This window comes from Rhamphochromis longiceps, linkage group LG14 (assembly GCF_057381845.1).
Source record: "Rhamphochromis longiceps isolate RC_006_pf linkage group LG14, R_longiceps_female_GT1.1, whole genome shotgun sequence".
Lineage (NCBI taxonomy): Eukaryota > Metazoa > Chordata > Actinopteri > Cichliformes > Cichlidae > Rhamphochromis > Rhamphochromis longiceps.
In genome coordinates, this window is record NC_140570.1 from 33,998,344 (window position 1) to 34,014,634 (window position 16,291).

Sequence of the window (16,291 nt, forward strand, 5' to 3'; positions counted from 1 at the left end):
CAACAGACTAAAAATGAAGTTACTAGATGTGAGTATCTGTGACTTACATTATAGAAAAAAGAAATGGTAATTCTTCGCATTGTCAAGAAAACACAAGATATGCAAACACGTTGAACGAATTACAAATGTCCACATTTAAAGCTAGAAATGACCCCCAAACACCACCCTTTTAATTAAAGATATTAAAATTTGTTTTCAAGTTTGTCACATTGTTCTAATTAGTTGTCAAGTTAACTTTTAGAGACCCTGCAGGATATTTACACGAAATGAAGCAACCATTAAATAGCAATGTGAAAAAGTGCATGTGGTTTAATGAGACATTTGTCAGGATACTGTGGGAGAACCACCTACAGCAAGGAACTGAACTCTACCCAAACATGTTTCTTATGCACAGCAAAAATACATACCACCCACCTGATTACCAGCGCAGCTTAACCACATCAAAATAAAGAAAAACAACACCACATCCGTGACAACGTTGTCTTCAAAATAAAGGCTTTAAATGGGTAATTCTCGCCAATAAAATAGTGCATGTACTCCATTTTCAAGAACAACTATATTTATGATCTAAAAGAGTAAATAAATAAGTTTACTCATTTGGCAGATAATCTGCTGCTGTTGTGACGTAAAGGATTGAAACGTACAGTTTGGCTGCCTTGTCACAGCAACTCTTAGCTGCCATGTGGCAAAAGCAAACGATTGTCCCCCAAGATTAAAGCTGTCGCCTTCTGGAACTAAATGGTAAGTTCATTTCTTTGAATAAAACATCTATTAGTATGTCCATAGCAAAATTTATTTTGGGATATCTGCTTCATTTGTAATAGCAGCTGCTGCCAAACCTGCAAGACAAAAGTAATTTTGAGTGACGGCAAAGTGCGTTTTATTTTGAAAGGCTTTGGGAAAAGTGGCATTTTCAATCCGACTGACTTGACGGCGTTGAAGGAGCCAAATGCGCGTGAAAGTTGCCCGCTCCTCCCACCTCCATGAGGCTGATTTGGCTCCAGATATAAACACAGAGTTTCTATCTACGAGCTACGCTTCTCCCCGCTCTCACCTTCCTCACAACCCAGCAGTTCGCTCCAAGAGGCCGAAAAGGAGAGAATTACGCAGGAGGGGACGGTCTTTTCCACATTCAACAGGATGGAGGTAGAAACTATATATATGACTCCGAGCGCAGTCGTTATGCAGCCCGTGCTCTGAAGCCAGATGTTTTTAACATTTAATCTGGTTGTGTGTAGAGACTGTGTGGTTGAAATTAAGGCATTGCATCATAGGAGAGTTTATTTGTGCTCAGTATTATTACTGGGATATTTGTGGGGGAACTGGGACTTGTTTGCGCAATGTTTTAACAAATGTTTGACCAATGGTTCATTATGAGCGTGTCCTATGTCTTTACTAAGATGATCATATAGTGTGGTTTGTGATAGCAATCAGCACGTGATAGCAGCGTGATGTGCTTTTAAACTCAGACTCACTTTTTGGATTTTTCTTTTTGTGTGTGTGTGTGTGTGTGTGTGTGTGTGTGTGTGTGTGTGTGTGTGTGTGTGTCTGTTTTTGAAGCATAGAGACTAAAGACACACCAATTTTAACCTATTTGGCTCTGTGTGTTTGAGCCTCCGGCTGATATGCTTCAATAACAGGTTTGTGGTCACAATTTAACAACACAACAGCAGTGTAGAGGAAGGAAACGGAACTCTTAGAACATCTTTCACCAGATGCTGTTTTGCCGCGATGGCAAATTTACAGTTCAAACTGCTATTTTATTAATTTTAAGTCTTCTGTAAGGACTTTTGGGGGTTCCTGCCACTTCTCAGAACCCAAACTTTCCTTTACTCACTTGTGCTGAAGCTAAAAGAAAGAACACGAGCTCTTCTTTATGGTATAAGATAAGATAAGATAAGATAAGATAACCTTTATTAGTCCCACACGTGGGAAATTTGTTTTGTCACAGCAGGAAGTGGACAGTGCAAAAGTTATGACGCAAAAATTAGAATACAATAAGAATAAATACAGTACACAGCTGTACAGAATAGAATAAAATAATATACTATATACAGTAGAATAAAATAGAATAAAAATATACAATAAGATAAAAATAGAATACGAATGCTATATACAACTGAGTAAAAATACAACGATGCCAGAAAAGATTATTGCACTTAGTGTTATTGCACATGTGTGGATGTGTGTGTTTGTTCAGTTAAAGTCTTTGTTGTGGAGTCTGACAGCAGTGGGGAGGAAAGACCTGCGAAATCTCTCCGTCCCACACCGTGGGTGCCGCAGGAAGTCTGTTCAGTCTTCCACTGCACTGTGTGCTCACAGGTTCCCGGCCTCCTCCCTGCAAAACAAGCTGTTCCCTCAGACATCATTATTAAGTTTTTTTAATCTCATGTGGAAAATAGCAGAAATACCCCTTTTCTCCAACCACAGAAGAAGACGGAGAACAAAACCGATCTCACATTCTTTAGAATTGCTTTCGACTTGTTCACCTTGCGAGTTTATTCGACTTTTTGTGTAGCAAATAGGGACCACCTTCAAATCTTGAAAGATAAGAGCGTTTAACAAACAAGTATTTATGATTTGAAATACTTCCAGTGAAATGAAACTGTTAAAATAAAAAATAATCAAAAACTGAACTTTCATCCTGAAGCAAAGCTTTGATGTGCATTTGATGCATTTTCTGTACCCTCTAAAAAAACCCAGTGTGACTTGATTTGGGAGCCTGTGAACAGCATATAGACCCGGATATTCTGCTATTACCTGTCAGCAGTTTCATGGATCTATTGATGACTGAGCTCATTTGGTCTTTCCGCAATTACCACAATTAGTGAAGTGAAATTTGTCATCAAAGTGTCTTTAGCTTAGTTTTGGATGTCACATGCTAATGGTGGCCAATGTGTGGTTCTAGCATAGTCAAAGAATGGGTCACGGTCACAAATGTTGATTTACGTCACCGCCTTCAAGCCAGCCTAAGGAGAAGATTAACACATGGAAGTTCTTAAACTTTGTGTTTCCCTTCTAGGAACTCTAACTGTGTGTTTGTGTGTATGTGCACAAACACCTGAAAATTAGTACTGTATATGCATGTGTGGTGGTTTTCCTCTCATGGAAAAACATCCCCACAGCTGGAGGACTGAGTATTTGAGATCGCATTGCCAACCATATGGCATGCACATTTATTATGTAATCCTAAGTAAAGAGACCAATAACACAGAAACTCAGTCTGTACCAGCCAGACATTTGCTAATGAGTTAGTTTTTCCACTTTTGCATTACAACAACATGTCTTTTTAAATGGTGCTCGCAGCGCTGCAGTCACTGGTACATGTAGTCCATTGTCAAAGGTTGTATACTACAACTACAGACGAAAAGAGTAAAAAAAGAAAGAAAATAAACATGTATATTCCCGATCACCATTAAACTTGGTGACTTTTTTACTTTCACATGCACCTGTGGCTTTATTTAAATTCAGTTTTATTTAACTCGAAATCACAACAACAGTCACCTCAAGGTGGTTAATGCTGCAAGGTAAAAATGGTACAACGATGCAGAACAAACCCCAACAATTAGACGACTGCCTAAGAGCAAGCACTTGGTGACTGGGAGAAGGAAAAACTCCTTTTTAACAGGAAGAAACTTCTGGCATTATTTATCTAAGCTCATGCTAATTTGCAAACAAAGGTAACAAAGGTTGTTACTCCAAGAATGTGTTGGAAAAATACTTCAGTGGATAGGTAGGAATAAAACTGGGACATGTACTGCTGACATTTCAGCTCAAAAATGGTTGGCAAAAAATAAATGTACTCATGCCTGTGGTAATATACCCTCGGTTTTTATCTGAAAACGGTTTATCTCAAAGATATCACCGTGAAACTTTCCGAGTTAATTACTTTCTCATTTAAAAATGCAAATGAGGTACTATCTCACTAAACATACGCTACACTCATTTGCATAAATGTTAGACAATGTGTGGTAAAATAAACCCATATATGTGTGATTTGGACAGTGGTTTTTTTTTTTTTTTTTTAATTCCTGTTGATGGGCCTTGCCTTGTTTTCCTAACCAGTGCTAATGTGCCATGTTTCAGTACACCGAATGAATGGTCCACTCTGTAGCAAACATAAAACAGACACCTAACTGACCGTGAAACTCAGTGGAATGCAAAACACTAAGATCAAGGAAAGTGGAAGACACTGTGGCCTATCCTCTGAGTCACGGAGTCGTTATGGCTATATCTCCGTTTAAAGCACACACAGTGGGGTGTCTGTTCAATGTTTTGTGACTTTTACAGTTAATAAAATTCACTTATGTTTCCAAAACAGTTTTGAGCATTGTTGGGATGAGTTGGGTGACATTTGGACAAACAGCCAGCATCTTGTAGTTAACTTATGCTTTCTATAGGCTAATTACTTATTTTAACTTTATTTTTGTTATACAAAAGCTTTGACTTCCAAAAGGATGTAATCGCAAAATAATTTCATGCAGAATCTTATTGCTCTTTGCAGTTTTTCTTGATTATTTCACAATGCATGCAGTTTCCCTGGGGATAACAGTAACAGGGTGAAAATAAACACTTTTTTGGGGGGCCTAACTTAACTGTTGTTGACATGAGAGTTGGACTATGCTCATTACAAAAAAGTAACTTGCACTCCTTAAAAATGCTTAGATTCTCTGATAATGTTTGCAGTGCATGTTCCCAGATGAAGATGCAGATGCACTGTATGAATGAGTGCAATGATTATTGTCTGGAGAGGGAGACGAAGATTATTGTCTGCAGACAATAATCATCCTCCTTAGTATGACAATAATCATACTAGGAGTCGGTGGCGGTTCATTCAGCAAGAAGTGAGCTGCAACAATAAAAGATGAGATGATCTAAAAAATGGAGTTGGAGGGGAAAAAATCAGAACTGGGTAAATTTATAATATTTTTCACGCCTGAGGGATGCACACAATGTGTTTGGTTGACAAATGGGCTTGATTCTGCAGCTGGCTGAAGCAGTTTAATTGTTCCCATCAGATGTGAAATTGCCCAAGTTTAATTCAAAGTAAGGCATTTTATGTCTCCTTGTGTTGCATATGTCTACTCTCTGCTTTGCTGCTTGAAGTTACTTCTCCACGTCGACCCTCATTATAGCACCTCGAGTCATAGGAGGCTATTTGCACCTTTACGACCGATCAAATGATTCATTAAGCCCCATAATCCTCTAAATGCCTTTGCTGCGTTTTACTGCAACACTTTTGTTCTTTTCCTAAACAATGTTGTTATTTGCAGCCCACACAGACCAAAAGGTTCTGCTATCAGGACGAGACTTCGTCAGAGCTAACAGTTCAAAGCAATGCGTGAAGCAGAGAGATACTGTGTGTGGGGTGGGAACTACAGAAGAGATAACGCAGAGGACACTGATATGTAGAAGCAAAACACGCATGTTGTTTGCCCTTAAAAATTACACCATGAACGCATGCATGTACACCATGAAGAAATCATTGTAATTTGAATGCTGGCAACACAACTTCTGGCCCAGCTTTGTTATTGCAGGCAAGTTCTTGAGATCTTCATCTTGACAGAGCTGACAGGGTACAAGTTATTGCAGTCAAAGCCATTTAAGTTTGTAAAGGCCGGGGGGGCTGTTTGTGCTGTCTTAGACATCTGCAGCTTCTCAAACATGCTGACTTTTCAGCGCAAAGTCTAAAAAATGTGAGGTACGTGCAGAAGGATTTTGAGAACAGTGAGCCAAACAGAGGAAGTGGAAACTACAAAAACACTATCATCATGAGTTTATACATTTCTTACAAATCTCCCTGCAGAACAGTTAACCCCTGCTACCTGCACCTCTTCAACCACCCTCTTCTAAATGTGGCATTTAGCCATGCTCTTGATTTCCTTTTTTGGCAGAAAGTAGTGCAAATGCAATAAATGCTGCAAGATGCACATAGTTTGCAATTGCCCTTTTTCCCACATTTACTTTTGCATTTTTCTTAAAAAGGAAAATCTTGCAACCTCTTTAAGATGTTGAATATTTATGATTTCATCATTGTTGCTTTATTATTGAATGTACTGTGTGAAAGGTATTGAGATTTTTAGGTTGTTGTAGCTTGGAAGACACGTGCATCCTGTGGGTTTGGGCATGTACAGTCATGTGAAAAAGAGTTTTCATAGCACTTCATGCAGTCTTGTAAAAATCTATGTAGGCCCAACAATTCAATATCTTTTTTCTGCTGTGGCAAAAATTCAAAGAAATTGTTTTCTGTATGACTTTATCAGTCTCTCGCATCGCTGTGGAGGAATTTCGGCCCACTTTTCTTTACAATGTTCTTTGAGTTTTGTGGTCATTCGTTTATGCACAGCTCTTAACATCACACCAGCGTGTTTCTGTCAGGCTGATGTTTGGCCATTTCATTACAGATTTTCTGGGAAGTTTGAAATGATCGTCCTGTTGAATGACCCAGATTCGGTCAACCTTTAGCTGTGTGACATATAGCCTCACATGTGACTCAAGAATACTGCGGTGTACATAGGAGCTGCTGTACGAGTCAATGACAGCAAGATGTTATCTGGCTGCAAAACAAGACCAAATCATCAAAAGTCTTGTGGTTTGTTCAGTTAAACTTAGCAAACCTAAACTGTGCCACCATGTTCTTTTTAGAGACTTTCTACTGCCAGTAAAATTATGATTCAGTTTAAACGTTGTAGCAGGCTGATGTTGGGCTAACCTGTCCACATATACTGTTTGGAAACCTAATCAAATTTTTATAAATTCACTAAATAAGATTTGAAACTATCCTTAGTTAGTGTAGAACACAGGTGACATGTAGATACTACTCGGGTCTCTGTGGTTGTGGTAGTAGGGTAAAGTCAAACTGTAAGGTTTTCAGTTGAAACACAAATGACATCCTGCTGTACAGGGTGGTTGTTTGTTGCACAATCTCCGGTCTGAAAGCCTTAAGTTTGCTTGAAATGATCTAGAAACGCATGCAGTTCAACTCTCATTAGCAGAATATTGTGGTGCCAGGAATGGAGTTAAGAAAATGTTGGGAAGAGGAAGTGGTAGAGTAGTGGAAAAGTGGGAGGATAGATTGAATTCCCAACAGAAAGAAATCATGGGGAAAAAATAATGTTTTATTCACAAGCAGCATATATAATGTCACTGTCTACATCCAGTTTCATACTTATGTGCCACTTCAAATCCCTTTACTCCATCACTACACTATTCAGGCTATTGCCAAACTGCCAAAATATGATCGCTATGCCTGAACAGATCCCAGATCCTCTGGCACACTGCAGGTACCATGTAATTAAAGTGACTTCACTGAATGATGTCATCCCGTGACTGTCTGTGTTCTTTAGTCCACAATGTCAACCATCTGATTCACTATGCTGATGGCTTGTCATTGTGCTGTTTGGATCAGAGTGAATGAGAATACCAGAGCCCTGTGAGACTCACTAAAGTTTTCCTGAATAAGTTCAAATGTTTGGGAGCTGTAATCTCTACCATGAGCTGTTCACATATTCTGGTAGCTTTTGTTTCTCAGATTCTTGTTAAACAGTGCATTCCCACATTAACAATTTCTTAATCAAATCGCAGTTAAAGTCACTTGGGATGTTGATATTGTTGGTGCATTTATCACATTTGAGAAAAATGTGTTCTGGCCTTCTGGGTATTCTTGGGAAAAATAACTTTATCTGCAGCTTTCTGTTCTCAGGTCATTTGGATTTGTTTTCCTTTTCTCTGGATGCTTATTTAATATTTGTCTCCTCAGTCGACAGTGTTAGGCTGTGTCTGCAGTACCTCCCATTTCCCCGGAGGCTGCAGCAACAAGTGAATGAGTTTGTCCATTTACCTCATCCCTCTGATTCAGGACCTTTTATAACACTAGCACACGTAAGTGAAAACACACAACGGTGGTGCCAGTAATGGGCAGTGGAAAACTGACATATTCAGATGAGGTCTGGTCCAAAAACACATCATGTTTTCCTGGAAATGCAGCTAGCAAGAAAGTGCCTGTCTGTTCTCTCGCCACTTAACATGTGTAGGCAGAAGGGAGCTGCTAACTGTGGTGGTTTTCCCCCTGGCAGAACACACTGACTTGTGAAAAGTCTGCAGACTCAAACTGAAGCCATTAGGCTTGGTGAACCTATGGAACAAAGTCTTGCTGAACAGCTGTGTGCTGTATTTATCTTCACTTTCACCGATCCACACCCTGAGGCTCGCCAGTTAGACATTATTAGGATTGAGAGTTAAAAGATCCTGCGCCAGACAGCACCTTTATCAGCTCCTTTATGTACATGGCTTCTTGCTCTCAGACAATTGCACAAGCAGATATGTTTAAGATTTACGCAGACTAACATCATGTGCTTCTTCTCTCCTGCCTCTGGAAATGGGAATCACAGGAACGGACAATAACTGGTTTTGTGTGATCTGTGGTCTCTCTGTTCTCCTTCTGCTAGTCATACAGTAAACCTCGTGTCTCCATCCACAGCCTAAAAATTAAGGCACTGGTTAGCAATAACCTTTGTGTCTCTAAGCACAGCCCACAGAGAAAATGTGGAATTCGTAGATAATTTTCTTAGCAATTTCAAAATATCTTTTTAGCGCAGTATATTGATTTTAAAGAAATTGTAGCACCTTAATTTCTCAGTTAGTTATTTAAAGACACTGTTAAACCTCATAGGTAACCATAGAAACGTCTTCCTGATGGCAAACGGGAGTCTCCAGTTTTGGTCCCACTGTTAGTACAATTTTACTTTTTCTAATTTTCTCACTTTATCTATTGATTACTCTAGTAGATAATATCCACATTTTTCCTAAATCTCTTCAGATGCATTCGTGTTTGACCCCAACCCTGTGACCACCCAGCAGAAGTGATATTTGACTGTTTGCCGTGCTCTTTGTATATCAGGGTGCCCCAACATCACACACTCAGATAAATGAGGATTTAAAGTATTTGATGTGACTGCATCAAATATTTCCGTTCTCACGGGCAGTGTTAACTTGGCAGCAAATTTTGATTTAGTTATAATCATAATTTAGTATCTAAATTCCTTTTTTTTTTTTTTTTTTTTTTTTTTCCCCATTTACTCTAGTTTTAGTTGACTAAATATCGTAACATTATTGTAGACTGGCTAAAACGAAGTGTTACAAAAGTTACAAAGCGTCTTATTTTCCTTAAATCAAAAGTGTAATGCGTCTACTCTTATTATCATCCCATGTGTTGACATTTTATCACGTATTCATGAGAAACAGGGAGCATGGGAGCTTGCCTCCTCCCGCTCCATTTGTCGGCGGCAGATCAAATTCATGTCTAACCTTACGGCACAAGGAGAGTACTTCTGGGTCACTTCCAAACTCGTCCCGCCTTTCTACACAAATTGATGAACTCTGATTGGATTTTGTCTGACCAGAACATTTTCATCTTGTTTTTATATGTCTACGCAAGTGTGAATACATTTTATCATAGTTTTTGTCCTTGTGCATTAGTTTTTATTTAGTTATCGTCAGGGGGAAAAAAGCTTGTTGATAAAAACTATGACTAAAAGAATTAATCAACGAAATTAACACGGCTCATCCATTAAGTACTGTCCCAGCATGACTAAAATGGTGACGTTACATCTCAGGTCAAAACTGGTCACCATATGACCACAAAGACTCAGTTTTATTGATATAGCGCACATTATATTATAAGGTAAATATCCTACAATAATAGAATTCAATGAATGGATTTTGTTTCCAAGTATTATACAGGTTCACTCTGACAAAACCAGACAAATTGAACCTTTTTTTTTTTTTTTTTAAACAAACTAAATCTTAGTGAATCCTCTTACATGGTGTTCTCCGGAAGTATTACAGCAGCCATGATGTTTATCTAAAATCTATTTAAATTGTTACATGGTAAATATGTTACACTGTCATAGATATCCTCTCCTTACAAAGCTGTGGTGTGAGCAGTACATTGTCTACTCAGTGGCTATAGTTCCTGATGTTCTCACTGTCCACTCGATCGATGACTCCCCCCCCCCCACTTGATACAGGGGGGGGGGGGGGAACGAAACCTTCTTTGGATAGAAAGCCAAACAAAGACATCTAGACAATGTTTGAGAAGTATATTTCATCAGTGGCTTTCCTTCACACCTTTCAATTTCATATTGTTTTACAAACTCGACTAGATGTCAAAAAGACTGCAAAGCTGGTGGTTGTTCAGTGTGGAGATATTTGCTGGGGTGGGGGCTATAGTGCATATGTCTGCTTATATTATTGCGGTCAGTCATTTACTTAAAGACGATACACTTTACCTCTGATCCATTAAACGCCAGTCTTACTGAAAGCATCAAAATGCAGCTATTGAATGGTAAGAACACTTTTAATTTGTGCAAAAGCGAACCTAAATGAGCTATTTCCAGGAAGCTTTCTTGGATTTAAGCTGGGCCTGGTTTTGTGTGTGTCACACATGGGGCAATCGTGGCTCAAGAGTTGGCAGTTTGTCTTGTAATTGGAGGTTGCCGGTTCGAGCCCCGGCTCCGACAGTCTCGGTCATTGTGTCCTTGGGCAAGAAACTTCACCTGTTGCCTACTGGTGGTGGTCAGAGGGCCTGGTGGTGGTCAGAGGGCCCAGTGGCGTCAGTGTCTGGCAGGCTCGCCTCTGTCAGTGCGCCCCAGGGTGGCTGTGGCTACAATGTAGCTTGCCATCACCAGTGTGTGAATGAGTGGATGACTGGATGTGTAAAGCGCTTTGGGGTCCTTAGGGACTAGTAAAGCGCTATACAAATACAGGCCATTTACCATTTTAGAAGGCATTTCCTTTTTTAGATATGTTCAATTGCCCTGTATGCTAGATTATGGTATGTTTCAGATGTGGTCTAGCATGTCCAGGGACACACTCTCTTAGGAGCCGGGGGGTTACAGAGTAGAGCTGTGATCCAGGAAGCCTACACAGCTCTGGTGCTTTTTCCCAGGCCTAGAGCCCCAGAAATAGTTTGCCCTGCTCATAGTGAAACATAGTTTCCCACTCTTCCACTGAGCTTGGGGTCCCACCAAAGTTAAGCATGTGTAGTAGTGATAACCCACCAGAAGCCTTTTTGTCATCTTGGTGACACAGTTGATGAAGCTATATGTGTTCATGAGCTGAGAGGAAAAAGATTTTTGTCACTGGCGTTGTTAAGATGCACTTCATTTTTCATAAGAGTGCTGACTTTGTATCTGTAAAATGTTGTGAAACTCAAAGCTGATGAGAAACCTAATAAAACCACTGTTTTTACGTCCACAGACAGTATGTCGCATGGTCTTGGGTGTTACCTCAATATATGCAAGACTCTAGTTTTAAAGTAACTGCTGATGTGTTGATAATACACGTCTTGGATATTTTTACATTATGCATGAACAGAATTACATTTATCATCTTATATAAATGCGTATTAAGTGTCATTAAATTCGGGAGTTTTTATGGAGCGTGACATTTATTTTCGTTCCACATGAAGAAGCTCATTAAAGATAAGGGCTTACATAAAAGAAGGATGAAAGAATAATAATGCACCTCCAATTAGTTCTTATGAAGCTGTGCAGATGTTAAATAACTAAGACTCCTAGACCCTCTTGACATTTACATATATCAATTTTACTTTTACTTGCTTCTCCATATTTTAATAATTTGTAGTATTTTTCCTGCACATAAGCAGTTTCAATTTTCCAACTGCAATCATGACTTTCTTCACCTAAAACATCAGCGCATAGATATACAAAACAAAGAGTTCCACTTCCTGTCCCCTGCACGTGTTTTGACTTTGTTCTCAAGGAGGCATTTGTTTTTGAAGGACAGGAAATAGTTAAACAATTAGAGGTTACAAAATAATGGCATGACGAGTGGGTGGTCACTTGTAATTATTATTTATCGTGAATGACAAAAGAGATTTCAGGAAAAGGGCTGGCTCTGGATTAGAATGCAGAGAAATGTTACGAGAGGCACTGCGAGGCTCGCTGGTGCCATTACGTATTTGGGTGGAGGGAGCAAGGTGGTGAGGTCATGCTGAGAACAAGGGGGGGGGAAGGAAAATAAGGCGTGTGATTAAAATGTGGAATGTGTCTATCTATGAAGCCTGGGAGATCCATGTTTTCATGGGCCACAGTTCAAAATGTGCAAGGCGGGTGAACTGCGAGTGCACACCCAGGAAATGTGACTGGAATCGCAGATGTGAGGAGAGGCACGAGCTTTTTAGTGGTCAATAAAAGTATGATGGTAATGAGATGTAATATGAAAGCCACAAAGAGACAAGGAGGGGTCCCACAAGCAGTGAATATAATGCAAACCATTAAAAGGCTGCATCATGCACTGGAATTTGCACAGTCCTGGCATAACTTCGACTGCCAACTTATGCAAACAAATAGCTCAGCTAATGCACGGTTCCAATACTTGGTATAACATGCACCTAGACCCTGGGAAAAAAACTAGTACTGATGTTGTTTTTCTCAATTTAGATTTAGGTCTGACACAGTCAGCAAACTTATTACTTAAGCCACGGTAGAGTGGAGTTACTGGCCATCAAAGCAAAGTGCGGAGGAGGGATGTTTAGCAATCAGCTTGGGAATAGTGGGAGAGACTGAAAGTAAAGCAGCCAAGAAGTGATAACAGTTTGAAGCAGAGGACAGGTCCCTCCTGTCACAGGCTGCAGCGTGATGTGGAACAGCTGCAGAGACCGAGCGAAAGAGGGGGGGGGCTCACTTCCTGTGCTTTCTAGATGAGATCCTCTAAGGACCTGACTAAACCGGCACGCTGATGGAGTCTTGTTAAGAAGAAGGAAGCGAAAAACTTCTTTTTTTTTTTTTTTTTTTTTAAATTTAATCTTAGAACATGATTTGTGTTCTGCTGCCTTCTGCACATGCCATGTTTATTAAAATGGATGATGTTTTAGCTCTGTTTGTTCAGCAAGTTACACCCCTTTGTTACAACATTCAGCTTAGACAAGTAGGGGGGGGTGTAATTAAAAGTGCCTTTCAGTTCCACAGTTTGGTTTCCATGACAAAGTCTTGATGCACTATTATGTTTAAGGTTTTGATTTTTTCATGTTATAGTATATACACACTATATAGAAATATTGCTTAATATTATCATATTATTCACTGTTCTTGTGTCACGATTGTGGAATTGTCATTAACCATTGAAGTCTGTGTGTGAAATACTAAAACTAATTATTTTTTTTTTTTTCAGTATATTTAAGTTTTCATACAGTATTTTTCTCCTTTTTTCTTTCTTTCAGAAGAATTCTCCATCCAAGCCGTCGGTGGCTGAGCTGGCCGGAAAGTTCAAAGGTCATATTCTTCCAATACCCAACTCAAATGGCGAGGTAATGCATTTTATTTGTCCTGTATAACAAAACAAAAGTCTATAAACATGTATGTCCGTGCAGAACATTATTCAAATATATGTGCTTTCTTAAAGGAAGCAGTTAGTGAATCATTGCTCGTTCTCTTCCCTTAAATTTGTAGCCTCGAAGACGACCTCCGTGTTCCCTGAAGTTGCGAAATCAAACGGATGATAACGACGAGTCAGATGTGAGTCACCGCGTTCGTTCATTGACCCGCGTGTTACGTTTGGCTTCTTGAAAGTCCCCAGAAGACAGACTTGGATTTGTTTACTGTGCATGTTCATTGCAGCCTCACAGTTTCAACATAGTGGGTAGTGTAATGTTGATAAATGTGGTATTTTATTATTTGTGTTTTTGGTTTTCTTCTTCTGCCTCAATCATTGGGAAAGGCCTGTTGTTTTTCCTCCCAGTAAAATGACAACATGCCAAACAAACTACGCAAATCTATCATTGAGTTATGGGCCAATAAAAAGCACAACAGAAATGTTACATAAGCATAAAAAACAATAAAAATGTATATTTTGTTAGTAACAAAACTGAAATATGTTTAAATGTATATAACAATTCTTAGCATCTGGTAGGACATATGCCTTAATGGGCTACTTTATAAGAAAAAGCGCCTTAAAGCACAATCAACCAATGCTCTTAGTAAATATTAACTTTTGATAAATATTAGCTTTTAGCAAATATTAGTTGTGAATCCACTGTATGTTTGTCTTTCATTAACTGTGTTCTCTGGCAGAAATCTGCTGTTCCACCAAATCCCATTAAAGTCAAGCTGAAGAACTCTGCCGTCATTGAGAAACTGCAGGTTGGTGCAACACATGGTTCATTGGTGAAGGAGGGGGGGAAAAAGCTGCAAAGCTCACTAATGATGGGTTATTGCAGTGAGTATTCAGGAGTCTGTTTTTTAAAGCATTACTGCCACCCGCTGTTCTGTTTTCACTGGTGCCTGAGCCGCTCACATGCAGGGAGGTAAAAGGGGAGAGGCTTGTGCCTTATGCAGCAATCTGCACAGATTAATGAGCTAATTGGATCACAGACTACAGAGGTTCTGGCGAGGCTTTAACTTGCTACTTGAGTTCCTTTGGTTTGCAATTTCACACGGTGGGCAGCCATGGGACAAAAGGGCTGCCGATTCTCCCTCTTTCTTTTCTCTCCGGTGCAGGTAGGACATCAGTTGGCGGGGTTAATTTGTCGGCTATTTGTAGCACTTTGATTTTTCAAGGACAGACTTATAGCAGTGACATTTTAAAACCGGAATGTTGTAGTTGTACGCAGAGCAATATCAAGTAGGTAGGCCTGTAAAGTAATGAGTTAAATTCAGTTTTCAAAGAACGATGCTCACGTTGTGACTGGAAATATTATTTACACATGTTCAAAGAAATGCTAGAGTTTAGTTTCTGCTTCACCTAATCTCCTTATAAAGCAAGTTCTGTGTTTCAGTAAACTGTTATTCTGGTATGTTTATAAGTTATTGAAGTTTAAAATTCATGGAAGAATTTTAGTATCTTGGCTTCAGGATCTTCCCTCCTGCCCTTCAGGCCAACCTCGCTCTGTCACCCACTGCTCTGCTGCCTTCACCAAAGACTCCAGAGGTGAAACTGCCACAGGCACCGCTGTCCCCCACCATGCCCTGCAGCCGCCTGAGCCCTCTGACTCCCACCCTGCAACCCTCGCATCAATCCAGTGAAGAGGAGGAACCCATCAGCTTCGGCAGCCCTCCTGAAGGGACCCCATTGCCAAGCATCAACAAGGTGCTGTGTGCTTCCTCCTTATAGTATAGTTAGGCTACTTTTATCTTATTACTTTGAACTTTCAGAAGGCCAAAATGCACCTTACATGACACCTTTAACTTTCTTTTATGTTTCGTGGTGAATTTTGTGTGACTTTTGTCACAAAATGACCAACATGAGTTGCTGTCACATTGAAGCCCCGTGTTTCTCACGCTAATTGCCGAATAAGCTGTGATACCACAGCCAGGTACATTTCCCCCCCATCCCTACTGACGTGCTTCTCAGTGGGGGTTCTGCAACGTCTGTTTAAACAGGCCGGCCTTGGATAAGCTCAAGCAAGATGCTCCTGTAGTTCATGTGTGCTCCTGCTGGGTGGATTGAGGATATAATCCCCTTAGCCTAGTTAGAGTCCCTGGGTGTCATTTGTTTGGTGCTGTCACGCATATGCTGATTAAACCTAAACAGTTACTTGCATCATTTAAAGCTGAAAACCTGCACACTCTTACAGATGTAAAATTAATCCTTTTGCTTATTTTTTCCACACAGACCCGCGCACGACTGTCATTTAAAAGGCGACTGCCCACAAGACAGCACAGGAGATCAGCTGGAGAGGAGGCGGAAGGCTTCGGGAGTGGACTGTCCCCATGTGAACTGTGCAGCCCAAAAGAAAATGGGGTCAAGAACCAGGTTTTGGACAGCCCATCAGAGGAAGCTGAATGTAGTCTTAAAGAAGCTGAAAACAAGGAAGGGGACTGTGAAACTGCAAACGCTGAAATGACAAAAAGCGACCACGACAACAGGGAAGACATGGAGCATGAAGCAGAACAAGACCGAAGCTCTGATGCTTCGAAGGAGGAACAGCAGGCTTCAGAGCCTGCCGAGCAGAAAGAAGGTGACATTAGGGCAGAAGAAAGGCAGGGAGAGACACCTCAGGAGGCAGATGAAGGAGGGAAGTGAGAGGGTGTGAATGTTTACATGAAAAATACCAAATATATGAATAAGTTATTCAGTGCTTTTCTGAGAAACTGTTAGAGAAATACTCCTCCTTAAGAGTTATTTTATTCAGGTTTTATCTCTTTATATCAGCTCTTAAGTCCCTCTGTCGCCTACTACTGGCTGATAAGTTAAAAAACAAAACAAAACACTGGAGAGTCATGAGAAGCAGCTGCTTGTGCACATGGAAATGAGTATGGCAGTTAATGCT

At 40.1% G+C, this 16,291-nt stretch overlaps 1 protein-coding gene across 2 annotated transcripts; it reads left to right on the top strand.

Annotated features, from left to right (window-relative positions):
• Positions 1-844: 844 nt before the first annotated feature.
• Positions 845-16,229, top strand: LOC146654501 (capZ-interacting protein). 2 transcript variants are annotated; one of them, XM_085380724.1, is made up of 6 exons: positions 845-1,146; positions 13,247-13,330; positions 13,473-13,538; positions 14,094-14,162; positions 14,896-15,108; positions 15,634-16,229. In XM_085380724.1, exons 1-6 carry the CDS (start codon positions 1,141-1,143, stop codon positions 16,042-16,044), a joined length of 849 nt encoding a protein of 282 aa, XP_085236850.1. In that variant the 5' UTR covers positions 845-1,140; the 3' UTR covers positions 16,045-16,229. The 2 variants fall into 2 exon arrangements, with proteins under 2 accessions (XP_085236850.1, XP_085236849.1); XM_085380723.1 differs by having other exon boundaries at positions 847-1,146; positions 13,244-13,330.
• Positions 16,230-16,291: the final 62 nt, after the last annotated feature.

What these genes read in the sequence shown, in the direction of transcription:
- LOC146654501 (XM_085380723.1), top strand. An exon ending in TACCCAACTCAAATGGCGAG is followed by an intron (nt 13,331 to 13,472) that starts GTAATGCATTTT and finishes TTAAATTTGTAG; the next exon opens with CCTCGAAGACGACCTCCGTG. An exon ending in CCGTCATTGAGAAACTGCAG is followed by an intron (nt 14,163 to 14,895) that starts GTTGGTGCAACA and finishes CCTGCCCTTCAG; the next exon opens with GCCAACCTCGCTCTGTCACC.